Below are 15,837 nucleotides of genomic sequence, written 5' to 3' on the forward strand. Positions count from 1 at the left end.
ATGGGAGAAGTTCACTGATAGCAGGGTTCAAAGGGAGAAAGGATCACATCTAGTCATGGGGAAACATGAAGTGATTCATGAAGAAGATGACATTGTACTGACACCTTGAAAAGTGGGTAAGACGGCGGCAGGCACTGATGAGAGGAAGACAGTCAGGTGGTCTGTAAGCAGAGGCTGGGAGACAGACAACTACAGGGTCCTTTCAGCAACGAGTGCCAGCCTGTTATGCTTAAATAGAGGGCACACATGTCAACAGGATAAGAGTGAGAGGCATGATGGAGGGAGACTCGCAGGACTTGGCCATTTAATTTGGATGTGAGATGTGTAAAAAGAAAAGTCAAAGATGATTTCAAGGTTTCAAGTTGGGTCCCAAGCAGAGATGCTATCACCAGAAATACAGAATGTTGGAGAGACGCCGGTTTGTGCAGATAGGAAAAGAAAATGATGGACTAATTTTTTACTGTGTTGAAAGTGAAGCGCTGGCAGGACTTCTGGATGGAGATATCTAGCAGGAAACCGGGAAATACTGAACTGGACAGCAAGGAAGAGGTCAGGTTGGGAAGAGATGGAGGAGTCATTCAAGCAGCGAAGATAATGAAGTCATGGGAATGGCTGTGGGAATGAACAAAGAGAGAACAGAAAGGGCAAAGGACAAACGCCACTGGAACACTTGCATCTAATAAAGGGTGGGAGGAAGAGCGTAAACAAGCAAAGAAAGAATCAGTTTTACAAGTAGGAGGGGAACCCAGCGTGTACAATATCCCAAAAGTCAAAGGAGTGTGGGAATTTAAGTCAAAGACTTTATATCCAGACCATATTCCTTCCCCTCGTAATCCAATGTGTACACTGGAAAGAGCATGAGCTATGGAGTGAGACAAATCTGGATGTATAATAAATCCTGGCTCCACCACTTACACAACCTTTGGGAAAGTAAACCTTTCTGGGCCTCAATTTCTTCATCTGTAAAACGGACATGACATCACCTACCTTTCAGCTTTGCTGTGTAGATTACATGAGAGATTAAATATAAAACAACTGACACGTAGTAGGCACTCAGTAAATTGTAGTTTTCATGCTCTTCACTTGTGGCCCTTCCAAACTATTCCATCAACCTAAAAGTAGCCTCAAAAAATCTACCTAAGAACAAGGAGTTTCAAGCTTATGTTGAATGAAAATAGATACCCTGATGAAGGTAAACTCGTGAACAGGGAAATTAAAGAAACCATTATGCCAGAGAAATAGAAAATTATACAATCCTCTCCCCCAACCAACCAAAAAAAAAATATCACATCCCCATAGACACTTAAGTAAAGATCAGCCCAATTACACAAGTATTCCTAGTATTTGCTTGGAACCACATGTTTCAAAGGCTAGCCAGCATGGCCCAGTCTGAAATGGAATAGAGACCAGAGCTCCAAAGCTACACAGTATTACAGCATTCTTTCTCCAAAGGGGGAGAGCCAGAGGGGCCTACATGTTGGAACCAAGCCAATCTGTGGAACTCAGAACCTGCAGACACTTTATGAGTGGCTGCATTGTTTGCACATAAGATATATAAAAACAAGGCTTTCCAGACATAAATGTAATGTATGATTGTGAAAGACCACCCACTGCTAAGAGTAACGACGACTTTCAAACAGTTTAAATGACACACATAATTATTAATTATTGCTATCAAAAATAATAGAAATCTGATCCGTTGATTCTAATGTATTTTTCTACACAGAAGTATGTGTGGGGTGTGTGTGTGTGTGTGTGTGTGTGTGTGTGTGTGTGTGTGTGTGTGTGTTGGAGTACATTATCTTATTTGCAAAGTCTTGGACTATGACAACATATACTCATACTTTTAATCAAAAGAGTTCTTAAAGTTTTTGGCAGTTTTTAAAAAAACTCGCCAGATGTTGGCAAAACACATTTTAAGACATGTCACATGCAAAAGCCTGGAAAATATCATCCACACCCATGACTTCCAACTTGAGCCTATATGTCGATGAGTCCCAACTATGCTTCTCCTGAACTCCAGAAGAGTATATACACTCTTTCCCAGTGATCTCATCTATCGCCAGTTTTCAATTACCATCTACATGCTGACAATGTCCAAATATGTTATCTCCAGCCCTGACTGCTCTCTCTTCTATTATCCAACACACAACCTCAACTACCTACCAGACATTTCTGCCTCAATGATCAAAGGACCCCTCAAACTCAACCTGTTGAAAATCAAACTCATTATTTCACCCCTCAAAAATATGTTCCTCCTGTGTTTCACTCATTTATTCAACAAATATTTACTGAGCACCTATTATCTGCTGTAGCCTCACCACCCCGCAAAACTAGAAGTTCTAGACTCTCCCTTCTGTCCTCATAACCAGTCACCAAGTCATGTCTACTCTACTTCCTCTATTCTCTCAACTTTATCTTTTATTGTCCTAGTTACTGCCCTGGCTTTTCACGTGTATTATTAAAACTCCCTGCCACCACTCACTCCCCACTTATCCTCCATCCTAAGTAGCGTTTCCTCTTCTTAAAATGTTTTCATGGCTCCTCACCAGCCTTGGATACAGTCCAACAAAACTCCTCAGCATCTCCTACCTACTTTTCTTTTTCATCTTTCCTCTACTTTCCCCACATCTGTACTCCAAACAAGCCAAACTAGTCCAATACAACAAATATGTCATTTTGTCTCTTAAATCTGTACCTTTGCACATACCGTACAGGACAGCCCACTTAAGGCAACTAGGCACCCTCTTCCATAGCTCAGCAGCACCCAGATCCCCACTGGGCACCCAGCTCATCATGCTGCCTTGACATCCATGGTTTTCCTTACTGGGTCCCTCCCTAAGCAATGGTTTATCTTATTCATCAGCTCAGTACCTGGCATAGAATCAGTGCTCAATAAATGTTGGTTGAAGCAAAGAATGAATGGAAAACTTTTAAATATTTATGCAGAGATAGCATATAAAGTTCATTATTAGTAGGTTCATTTTCTGACAATTTCCATCTGTTTTCCAAAACAGTTAAATGTGGTTCCCCAATAAAATCACTCCATGAAACCTAACTTGAAGTGCCTCTTGGGTCACAGTCTCATTTCTACGGAGCTCAACACGCAATCTAGCCAGTGCTAGAAGTAGTTCTCCAAAATGAACCAAATTCACAGTATGGGTTAACCATCACTACTTCAACAAGGATCACACCTCTGTACTTAGGGAAATGATGGAACTTTATAAATGAGCAGTAGCTCTATGATATCAGTGGCAATTAGCTCTGCAACAATTTGGGGCCAATCCAACTGAAAATGGTTTACTCAGGCTCTGAAAAGCTGTACCCCCCAGTTCTTCCCAGTGTAGGTTAGGCTTATTCTCTAGATTATTAAGGGGGTACAGTTAGTTGTAGGGATATTTTATATGTGTGTATGTATGAGTATACAAATATGTGTGTGTGTGTGTGTGGAACCAAGCAGATCTGTGGCACTCAGAACCTGCAGACACTTTGAGTGGTTGCATTGTTTGTACATAAGATATATAAAAGCAAAGCTTTCATGACACAAATGTAGGGTATGATTGTGAAAGACCACCCACTGCTAAGAGTAGCAATTCACAACTTTCAAACAGTTTAAATAACACATAATTACTAATTGTTGCTATCAAAATAATAGAAATATATATTCATACATATGTATAATCTATGAATATATATGTAAAACATATGCAAATACCACATTTAGATAAAGCTGCAGCTAAAATCTCTCTCTACTTGTCACTTCCTCCTCAAACTTTAGTTTTGAAAGAGGGGCAACAAGGCTCCCAGGGCCACAGAGAATAGAGAAATATGCTTCAACTTCACCACCCCCCTTCCTCAGTCTCTGCTGCAGATCAGTTTAGAAAATGATACATTCAGAGAATCAGTCATTCTCTAGGTATATGCCATCCTAGGACCTCATTTGACAGTGATCAAGTCCTCTAGAATATGTCTTTAGGTATTTATTCTTATAGTCATTCCAACCTTTAATAATAACTCTGTACAAGGCACTCTACTCGCCACTCTAGAGGATACCATGACAATCAAACATGGCTCCTACATTCAATGGGCATAGGGTCTGTCAGAGGCTATGAATAAACTATGGACTTCAAAAAACATGGATACTAAGTAAGAAGTATAAATAAGGTAATTCTGGGAACCGAATGCAATTAGGGCATATCTCTGTATTATCTCTGCACACATGATAATTTCCACGTTCAAATGTTTTCCAATCCTTTCCGTCTGTTATGTGCCAGTTAACTTTCTGATATATACCAGAATGAGGGCTCTTAACCTACTCCCTGTATCCATCACCCTAACTCTTCCTCTCTTCACCACGTTTCCCTCAGCTTCAATCATCCAGACCAAAATCTGACAAAGAGCAATGGAGAATCCCAGGATACCAGAACACATACTGGAAGTATGTATTACGCAGAGTGTGGGAGAGAGGGAAGAGAACCATAATTAAGAAGGAAACTACGCAAATAGAATTCTAACATTATTTTTAAATGATCGTCATTTCTTTCTCTTTTCCCCTCTTTCTTACTTGGGCCTGTATCTGAAAGAACTCCCGATGGGTCATCGCTAGCCAATTTTGAAAGTATGCCCTAATGCATACAGAAATTAAGAGAACTCTCAGGAGGCCCTTTAGACTACTCCAATAAAATTCCCATGGCTGAAACCCACTTTGGATTATGTCCTTTTCCATGTACATTTATGAAGTTTGATGTTATAGGTAAGAAACACCAAACACTGAGGGAAAACTTATATACATTTAGTGTATGCTTCTGTAACCAGTTGCATTATTTTCACACTAAATACCACAGATCTGTAAAGTGAAAATAAATATATGCATTTACGTATACGTAAATATATTTATTTTTAAACTACTTAAAATAACCTTGTAAACAAGCACAAGCTACTTACCTCTTGTAAGACTTGGCTAGTCTACTTTTTCCAGGGAGTTATAGTACAGCCAAATGAATTAAGTCAATGTCCTTTTCACTTACCCATAGACAACAAATGGATTTTTGACCTGAAAAAGTAGTTACTTTTTTAGAAACCTTAGTATATTGGTAAAAAGGAATCAACGACTTAAATATTGGTTTTACGGAAATTTTATGGTTACATTTATAATTCCATTCATTCATTTAGCCTACAAATATTTATGGGGTACCTATTATTTGTACTATGCACTATGCTAGACACTGACGATACAAAGATACATAAAATACAGCCCCTATAACCTTGAGGAGATCACAGTCTAGTAGGGAGATACAGATAATCACAAACACATACCTTAAAGATACCATAATAAAGATTTCTAATTTTCCAGTAATAAACTTATATTCAAAAGGCAGAGTCAAAAGGCCAGTTAAAATTCTACTCTCAAAGTTTGCTGAATTTATAAGAAATAAATGCATGCTTCATTGTGGAAATTTTGAAAAATACAGAACACTCTCAAAATCATCACTTCTGAGAAATGTACATCTTTCAGGTGAATGGCTGGAATACGGTGTGTGGAAATTTCATTTATAATGGCTTTAACTTCTCTGTTCCTTTTTACTGCCACTTTCACTTGTATTTTATCTCTCTTCCTATCAATTATTTATCAATATAAGCCTATTAAGTATACTTCAAAGAGCTTAGTAGATTTACTAATCTAGCATATAAATACAATTTCAGCTACTAGGCATAATTAACTGTTCAGAACACTAGCAAAGCATTTGGGTCCTAACATTGACTCCTTTTTCCTCATGAGAAAAAATACAAACTCTCAAATAAGGCTTTATGTAGCTACACACATAGAGAGGCAAAAGTGAAAGTACCTTCCTTGTTAATCAATGCGGATTCATTTTTGTTTAAAAATGGCAAACAAGTATTCCTAATAATTAGCACTTGGATAATTAATATTTAATTGGCCTAATTCGAAGAAGAGAACTAATACTTTACTTTGTATATTCAACAAGGTATTCAAGTGAGACTATAAGGTCCCAGTGAGCGTTTTCCCCTCACACACAGCATTTCAAAATGCACATTTTCTCTGCTGATATGCTCACCTTCGGGTTGCTGTGTGAATCGCAGTGTTCCTGTCATTACGTTTCAGAAGATACATTCCCATTACTTTATGCTGTCTCTAAAGCCAGTCCGGGGCCCACGACTTGGACACTATTTTCTGATGCTCATTTCTTAATGGAGTGCTGGGGATCCTGTTTCAAGCCTGACAATTTGCTAAATATGGGCAGATGACTGGGGGATTTTTCTGCCCACACTTTCCATTAGACCCTAGATTACCAAAAACATCAAACCTGCTTAGAAGCTCAGCTAGGGCTGAAGAGATGCTGGCTCCCGGTATGGTCTCTGGAATTGAGCCTGTGCACAAATTCTGATCCCAGGTTACAGAAACCTGTGAGGTACATCAACAGGTCCATGCATGTGTCACAGCTCAACTCCCAAATATGGTAATGTCAACATTAGTGAGAAAGGTCTAGCTGACATTAAATCAAAGAGAGTTTGATTTAAGAGATGTCTTACAATTTATGTGCTATAATTGGTGATCTTTAACGATACTAGGGCAGTCATAACAATGTTGCTAATTTCAATTTGTTCTCTGGGTACTCAACATTCATAAACACTGCCTGATGGTAAGAGTCGCCAGCTAACTGAGGTAAGCCCGAACCAGTCTCCGGTCAAAATATATGCAGCTTGAAAAGTTTGTCCACATACCCCAATAATGTCTCATAAAAATCTGGACTTAAACTTTTCAAATAAGTAAGATGAGATCTAGCTTAAGAAAGTATTTGAGAGTTTCATAGAAGAATACATAACGATCTAGAAATTCTATTATCAATTATTTACTAAATGCTCTACGGTACTCTTAGCATTGTGCTCAACACTGCATCAAATACAGTGCTTTCCCTTTAAGGAGCTTATAATCTAAAACATACAAATAACCATATGCAGAAAAAAAGCGAGAGATCAGAGTAAAAGGAAGCATTCACAAAAATGTACAAATTCAGCATGCCAGAACTTTTCAGTTGAGCAATATGATCCCCAGTGAAATTCTTTCCAAATGATGTATCGTGTGCACAAGTTATAAGTGATTATCTTCAATTTTCTTAGAAATGAGTAATAAGATACCTCTTAAGAACCATGCTTTTGTATATGCATCAAACACTACAGTTGGCGTGGTCCTATTGATAACTGCCATTTAAGGAGAACATATTTTCTGCCTTGTCTCACATCAGACAAATCCAGACCTCTTTTCTCCCAGGTTGGTAATAAGCAGCCTTTTTCTAGGCTACAGTGAACAGCAAACATTGCAACTCTAAAGATGGAAGCAGCAGAATGCTCAAAAATATTGCATCAAAATATTGGATACAACCTACCAGCCCATAAGAAAAAAAAAAACACATTGCAAAACTGACACCATCTGTGTCATCTAGCATCCATCAAAATCCTCTTATGCTTGTATTTCCTAATGCTTACAAACAGAATTTGCTCCAAGAATTAAGAAAACTTTTTAAGATGGCGGCCCTATTAAGCGACCTCTCCCTATCTCCCACTTCATCTCGTCAGTTCTTTTCCCTTGCCCAGGCTGGCTATTGTGACCATTTCAGCCAATTTCCTGGAGGTATTTTCTAGCCCTTTTCACCCTATTTAATCCCACAAGTTTCCTGAGAAGCCTGTTTACTTGTATGCTCCCCCACTAGACTGTGAGCGCCTTGACAAAAGGGACTATGTCTTACTCCTCTCGGCACCCCCAAAACCTAACACAGAGCCTGCCAAGCAGCAGGCAGTCTGAGACTCCTTTCAGGCCAAGGCGCTCCACCGACCATCAGCCGTCTCCTCAATCGGATCGATGCTTCCCTCTGAGAACATCCCGTTACCGATCACCAGGATTAGCGTAATAAATATATTCAGACCACATTTGAGAGAGTTCTCTAAACTATTCCAAGTTAGCACATGGTGATACAACTTTTTCAAAGTTTGAACAAATCACCTGCTCACTCAACTGTCCAGTGCAATCTCAGAGGAGAGAAACCCCTCCCACACCTCACTCTTCTCTCCTGACTTTAGGACCACTAACTGCTTCCAGTTAATTGGGGAACCACAGCTGGCAACCCGGAGGAGGTTACTAGTTCTCATACTCTAAAGCAATAACAACGAATACCAAACTCTCTTTTCGAGAACGTTGATTTTTATTTTGATGTTGTTTCATCTATTTGAGAAACTCCAAGTCAGTTTTGGCTTTTCAAGGCTGCCTTTTACCCATTCGGGCATTTGGCCTCCTGGATTCGTTCTTGCACTTTCCAAGGCCCTCTAAGGCAAGATTCCTCAGTCTTTGGGGAGTTGCAACACTACCACGGTTTGTTTGATTTTCTCATTCCCATCCGTCCCCTTCACCACCACCCCTACAAAAGTGGTGTATGGCATTCATAAAGTGAATTACACTTGATTTTTGTTTAGAGGAGTTTTTTTTCAGACTTCTGTAACATTCCCTTGAGACAACTGGAAACATCGTTGTCTGATTACTAGCTCACTTTCCTCGCCTAAAATTGTATCCATTCCTGATTGCGCCTGTGGGTAGGTTAAGCAAAACAAAATAAACATCTAGACTTATGAGCTCATTGGCTTTTTTCTGAATTTTTCTAAATTAAATAAGGGCAAAAGAGCTGCACTGAAAGTCAGTTATATGGATTTTTCTGCCAAATGCTAACTCTGTGTGCCTGGTTTCCATCTGTGGTGCTTTCCAAGTTACAAATCCTTAGGAAAAAAAAGAGTGGGGTACGAAAAGATCTATGGATTTGGGGGGCATGCTATTTAGAGTTGCTATCCTGTGCCTTTGAACACTAAAAGAAATGGGAACGTGAGATCGTAAGGCTTTAGATCAGCTTTGTGGAAGTCTAGTGTAGTCCTTCAGCACCAGTGATTTATTTTTTAGGCCTGCTGATTTCAAATGCCATTTAGTCTCATCCATATTAGCATAAGAAATGTACCTTATCCACTCTAACCCAATTCTGCTAATGGCCTAAGTTAACAGTCAATCCCATGCTCCCCCTAAGTGAGACAAGACATTCTTGAGGATTTCTCTTTACTGTGACCAAATCTCGTTTTATCTGGGACAAAGAAAGCTTTAATGCAGTTAATATAGTGGAGCAGAAGAAATGAACACGGCTTAAAATAGAGATGGGAAAGAAAAGTCAAGCGGTCATCACGATGGTTCATAACTATCAAATAATTTGCAGCTCTCTTTCAATTTCCAACCACTGAACGACAGCAGCAAATCACACATTTATTCACTTTGAAATTATGCACTTGCCATTGTATTTAGTCGGCCATTATTGTCTCTTCTCTGAAATACTGATGAGCTCTTTGCACACACGGACATTAGGATTTTTACCATGCTTTCCATATCTACAGTGACCATATTTGTCCAACTAAAATTCAGGACACGTGGTTTCATGCCAGGACAGAGTACTGGAAATCTGCACCGTCCCAGAAAATCCAGGCTATATGGTAGCTGTGTGGGTATCGCCATATTTGAAATTTGGCTTTGCTCCAGGGTGAGTCAGAACAGTGCCTGCCACGTAGAAGGTGCTCAACAGGGCATATGTTTGTTAAACAGAAGTGAAGTAGGGAATGTTGGGTTTATACGGTAAAGACCCTTGGAAAGGGATTTTTCCTATAGAGTTTGGGAAATACTTGAGGAAAATGAAAAATCTCCATTACGAGTCCCTGCTCTCTGTATGTAACATGGCCATCCTTAGGTCAGGAGTAAGGGAGCTTGGAAGGAGGGAGCCCAGACCAAATCTCATACACACAGTGTGTGGGCCCTCCCAATACTTTTATACAGATGCTGCAAAGAGGCAGGCAGCCAGAGAGCTGGGGGAGGGCAAGGGAGGGTGAGCTCCTGCTTGAGCCTGTGTAGAGGGGGGTTGCTAAATGAGTATCTGTGCGTTCCCTCTGGTCTTTTTCCTCTTTTAAGCACAATCTTTACCCCTTGGCTTCAAACCCGCCCAGTGTGGCCCCTGCTCCAACCCTGCATCCATTCATCTTGTGGGGGGGCTCATCCTGTGAGGACAAATTTTTACATTACCAACAAAAGCATGTTCTCTGGCCTTACCAAGCTAATTACCAGGGCACTTCGAGGGGAGAGAGATTCGCCTGCTGTTGCAGCTCTGTGGAGCTGATTCATAGGTTGCCCCTTACGGCTCCTGCACACGCCCACGTGGTACGTTATTAACACTTAACAGAGGGAGAGGTAGTTCTACCCTTCCTTAGAGCGAAATCCTGCAAAGCAATATTTAACATATGCGCAAACGCATTTCAGTCACCAAAAAGGGTGAGCAATTACCTTTGCAACTAAACAGCAGGCTCGCTCGGCTCTTTTCATCCACCTAAAGAAAAGGCTGAGGGCGCGCTGGCTGCCTAGGTAACCTCCCGCTAGTGAACGCTCGCCGGCAGCGCCCACAGGGCGCGCATCGCATTCACAACTTGGCCCAACCATCAGGCCCGCCTCCCCGACTTGTTGAGAGCCACGAGCCAAGTTTTGGCGAGGGCTGCTCCCCGATCCCTCGGAAACGCGGGACGCGCGCCTCGCTGGATGCCTGGGTGGCGAAGAGACACCGGAGGCCACAAACGTCTTACGGTTTGTGAATACAGCCAGCCGTTTCTTAGAGCGCACCTCTGATAAATAAACCTGTTTGAAGCCGACTCTTCTTGCCTGCATTGCCAGTGTAGCAACTTGTCCTAATTGGATTCTAAGGCAGGCTTTTAGGACTCCAACCGTGGGACAGTCAATCACACAAGGCCATTAATATTCATCTGTTGACAGCGGCAGCGCTCAGGGAAGGCTAAAATATGCCCTTACAACACGACCTGATTGTGCAGAACAAAAGGCAAGCGTTCAGAAACTTTCCTCCACCTAAAATCATCTCCCCTTCAGGGTCCAGCCTGTCAAGAAGGCAGATGAGTTTGAGAAGGGGAGGAGTTAAATCATCTTTGGACTCCTGCTCCCCGGGCCAGCGGCCCGGTTTTGGAAACGATTTCGCCAGCCTAGAGAAGAGACGCTGTTTTGAAGGAAAAAGCTCAGTCCTCCTCATTTGGGGGACCCTCCTGCCTACTCAAAAGTTTCCCTCCGTGTGTCTTTACCTGCCACTGCGGATTCGGAGATCTGTCCTCAACTTTGCCTGCACTTGGGCCCGCGAGCCTCGGGAACCCAGGCTGCGGAAAGGAGGGCGTGAGGGCAGGTTGGGGAAAGAATGGCCGGAGCCGCGGTCCAGCTGAGGCTGAAATTCTGGCACGTACGTGCGAGCGAGGGTGGCAAATTCCAGAGGCACCAGCTAGGATGTGGGGCGCCAGTTCGCCGAGGCGGGGAGAACCAGCTCCAGCCTTCCTGCCCTCCCCCCAAAAATGGGCGCTCGCTAGAAAGGCCATGCTCGCGGTTCCTCCCAGTCGCACCTTCGCTGACAGCCCAGCAAGCTTGGGAGATGCGGACACGGCCCACATATACCCTTCTTCCCTTTCTCGGGAGACCTGGCCGGGCGGCCCGGGCACGGCGACCACTCCCAGGTGCCCGGCCGCTAGGCTCACGATCACGGCCCCGTGGGACTAGCGCGCTCGGGTTACCTCCACCATGCGCCCCTTGGCTCACCGCCGGGCGCGGGGAACGCGCGAGGGACGACTCCTCACCTGGCACCGGGGTTTCAGGCACCCACTTGAGTCCGGGCTGCAGTCTCTGGAAGAAGGAGCGGACCTGGTGACAGGTGGCGTCCGGCGGCGGCGGCGGGGGCTGTGCCTGTCCCGGGCAGTCCAAGCTGAGCAGCATCGCCACCACCAAGCACGCGGTGCGCACGGGCCCTGCCATCCTGCTTCGCCTGGAGCGAGGAGAGAGCGGGAGAGTGGCAGCGGGGGCGAGAGCGGTCCCAGGACTCAGCAAGCCTGGCAGTGGCCCTAAGGAGCGGGAGACGTGCCGCTACCCAGCCGCTGCAAAAGTTTCCTCGCAGCTACCTGGGCGCTGGGCGAGGGCGGGAACGGCTCGGCGGCTCGGGGCGGGGCGGGGTTGACCGGGTTGGGGCGGGGCGAGGAGGGACCGGGTGGGGCGGGGCGAGGCGAACTGCGCGGCCGGGGGGCGGTGGCGGCCGCGCGGCGAGGCTGCGAGCACGGGGCTGCGAGGACTGCTGGGGCACCGCGGCGCGGGGACCGGGCAGGAGCGGCGCGAGAGGAGGACGCGGAGCGCGTGCGGTGGCTCCTGGCCCCGCAGCCCAGCTGCCGGCTCGCCGCCGCTCTACACAGAGAGCTCTGGCATAACTACTGCAGAGGGGCTGCAGGCTCGGGCGCGCTGATTGGCTTCCCAGCAGCCGTCCCCTCTGACTGGCTCTGGGAGAAGTTCCCCAGCCTCACTCCTCCTTCCCGCCGCTCATTGGCCTACAGCCGAGAGGGCTTTTCCCTTTAGGATTTTTGCAACCTCTCCATCCTTCCTTGGGGGTGCGTGGGGGTCCCTGGCTTCGGTATCCCTCCTCCCAGCCCGGTCCAGCTCGTCTCTGGCCACAAGAGCCTCGCAAGAGGTCTTCCTCCTCCGCACAAAATCCACCTCCTCTTCCTGTTCTCTGAGGAGCTTCCCTCGAACCGTTTTCCCAACGCAGCTCTGGCCGGGTTCGGAAACCCACCCCACAAATAGTCCCATTCAGGGGCAGCAGGGGACCGCTGGCAGAGAGGGGCAGGAGGTTCACAGCCTGCCTCATCTTTGAATACTGTACCTAAAAAGTCTGACAGCCCGTGGGGCTTACTAGATTTAATTTAATAGAACCACGCAAAGTCAGAGAAGTCACCTGATCCCAGGATGAAATCTGTCTCCTGTAAGGTAGCTCCTGGTGACCTTTCATGAAGCAAAGCATAACTGGTGACAACAAGATAACCTGGGGCTTAAAGTCAGCCTAACTCATTAGAAAATTGTTTCACACAGCAAATTCATTGAGCCAGAGCTAGCCTGCTTGAGACGTCTCCAAGACCCAAATCCCCACCTCTCCTGTTTAAATGTCATCATCTGAAACCCAGTTCTTTGAAAATCAGATACCTCTCAGAGGAGGAATGTATTTGGTCATTACCCATATGCTCCTAAGTAGGGATCTTAAACTCCCTGGTTCTTTCTGTGACTCCCACACACACCTAAGCACAATGTCTGGCACATAGCAGGAACTCGATAAGTGTTTGTATAATGAAATGATTTAACACCTCAGTGTGAATTAGTTTATCATCTGATCGTGTTGTCTCTGATCTAGGTAAAAGCAGGTTTAGGTAAGGAAAGAAAAAGGAGAGCCTCCACCCCAGGAATTCTCCAATGAGTACCAGCCAGGCCAGGGGCGGAGAGGAGAGGTCGTGTGCCAGAACTTGTGGACTGAGAAGAGAGGCAAAGGAAAGATAGGTGGCCGAGGAGCTCATTCATTCGTTCAGTAACAAATATTTGAATTGCTGCTACATGCCAGACACTGTGAGATACAAACAGACAGTGGGATACAAAGATTAACCTGTGGTACCTGACCTCAAAGAGCTACAGGTCTTGTGGGAAAGACAACTAAACAGAAAAATGTTAACACAGCATGTGGTAAGTGCTAACATAGAGGCAAATGCAGAGTTCTAAGAGGGTGAGAAGGCAAGCCACAGAAACCTTCCCAGAGGGGGTGATGCCCTAAACTCAGGCTTGAAAGACCAGTAGGAGTTGAGGTGAGAAAAGAAGATGGGGGAAAGGGGGGCAAAGGAAGAGAAGCAGGACGAACGAAGATTCTGACAGGAGAGAGCCTGGCATGGCCCAGTGGGATGGTGGGAGGTGCAAGTAATGGTTTCAGGCTGGGGAGTTAGAAGAGCTACAGCAGCAGAGGTAAGCAAGGGTCAGATTATGCAGAGTCCCCAAACCATGCAAAGGAGCCTGGGGAACCACTTAAGGAAACTCTAAGCAGACAGGTGACATGACCTTATTTGCCCCATGAAAAGATCTCTCCAGCAACATTGTGGAGAATGGCTTGGAGAAGGAAGAGGTTTGGAAGCAAGTCAAGAGGCTGTGAAAATAATCCAGACAAGAAATGATAAACTCCTGTGTCAGAGGAGACTTGGAAAGGGAAAAAACTACTGGAGATATTTAGGAGATAGAATTCAAAAGGCACCTAGTGGATCTGGGGGTTGGGAGAGAGAGATTCAAGGACGGAGGGCTCATTCATTCTTTTTTTTTCAACAAACATTTGAGTGCAGCCTACGTATCTGGCATTCTTCTCCTACTTCATAATTTTGCCTGGGGCTAGGCCTGCGCCTGCATTGAACATTTGACAAATGACATATCCACTTTAAAAGAAACACCAATTAAGAGTCATAATTTGGCTGGTGAGTTTGATACGTTCCACCTGTGGAGCCCTGTGACCAAAGGGCAGATTGGAAGGCAAGCATTGATTGAATTTCATGACCTCGCAGAGGAAGACATGACCTCCCATAAATTCATGATCTTCCAGAGCTCATGCAACTAACTACAAAGGCAACAGTTGTTTTCAACTACTGGGTACTGAGTACCTTGAAAAGAGGGGCTACGACTTCTTATTTTTAATACATACTTTTATATCTAATACACTTTGTATGAACCAGAGCAGTGCTTCCCAAAGTGAATCCCTGGTGGTATGTGGGCCAGTGAAGTTTTTGGGTTTTTTAAAATAAATATTTGTTGTCATGTGGATCAGAAATTACGTATATACGTAGCAGCGTATCCAACCCATGACTTCATTAGGACAAAGCTAGGTAGACAGCACTGTGATAAATTCACTTCAATAAAAACGTGAGCTGGCCTAAAATAACATTAAACAGTATTGAGAATACGAGGATATAGCAAAACTTGTGCGGTGGTATGTGAAAGACAAGGATTTGGACTTAGGTCGTAAGCAAACTGACCCTGAGGTTTTGGCAAATATTTCTTTGTCCTTAAAGCTTCTGCACCGCCTCCAAGCAGCTACATGAGGGTTTTAAGCCGACCTAAGGTAGGAGTTAATATAACTTTCTAGGCTTAAGGAGTGGTTGCATTTTTTTAATAAGTGACTCTCAAAGACTTTCTAGCCTTCCAGCCCACAAGCTGTAACTCTAACAGTGGAATTTCAAGCACTGGAATAAGCACCGAAGAATAGGTTTTTGGTCAGGAAAGCCTGCAGGGGCACTACGGACAGCTGTCTATCGAGTGTGTGGAATTTTACTGACAAAATCCAGTTCCTTTACCAAAGCGTCAAATCTGTTCCTTTATATGCTATATACTGCTGAGATGGGTGACTATGAATTAAGATCGGGTTTTCTCTTTCCCTTTTACATAAACAACTGTCTTACTTTTCAAGGCTCCCTTCCTCATATTAGAAGTCAGGCCAACGACTCATCCTTATTCTTCAACTAGAAGAGACAAAGAGAAACAATCAGTCTAGAAACACAAAAGGATGTGCTGATTGAGCCGGTGTTCACTTTCTACAATTCATGGCTCTGTGCTTTCAGGCCCAGTTGGAAGCATTTAGATAACACCATTGGGCCCCATTTTCCTCTTTGGGCCTCAGAGGAAGGCTACCTAGCACAGCAGGCCCAGAAGAACTTTTCTTCACCTTTCGCTCCTAGTCTCCAGTTTGAAAGAATTCGAGAATTCCCAGCTGTAGCCAGCAGCTATTATCTTGCCGTATCTGGGAGGAGAGTCTGGTTCCATGGCTCCAAAAGCAGCATAAATCAAGGTTTCTGGGAAAGGGTTAAGAAAGGGTGTTCAACAGCTGCCGCCATGGGAGGGGCTCATGCATAGCCCTGCACACGGCC

The 15,837-nt window shown here is 44.4% G+C and overlaps 1 protein-coding gene across 1 annotated transcript in view; it reads right to left on the reverse strand.

Annotated features, from left to right (window-relative positions):
• Positions 1–12,064, reverse strand: part of GPC3 (glypican 3) — a 442,407-nt gene extending 430,343 nt beyond the window's left edge. Inside the window, exon 1 of the mRNA XM_004285475.3 lies at positions 11,713–12,064. Within this exon, the coding sequence (XP_004285523.1) occupies positions 11,713–11,887 (175 nt within the window). The 5' untranslated portion in view covers positions 11,888–12,064. The remainder of the gene's footprint in view (positions 1–11,712) is intronic.
• Between the last annotated feature and the right edge of the window lie 3,773 nt (positions 12,065–15,837).

This window comes from Orcinus orca, chromosome X (assembly GCF_937001465.1).
Source record: "Orcinus orca chromosome X, mOrcOrc1.1, whole genome shotgun sequence".
NCBI lineage: Eukaryota > Metazoa > Chordata > Mammalia > Artiodactyla > Delphinidae > Orcinus > Orcinus orca.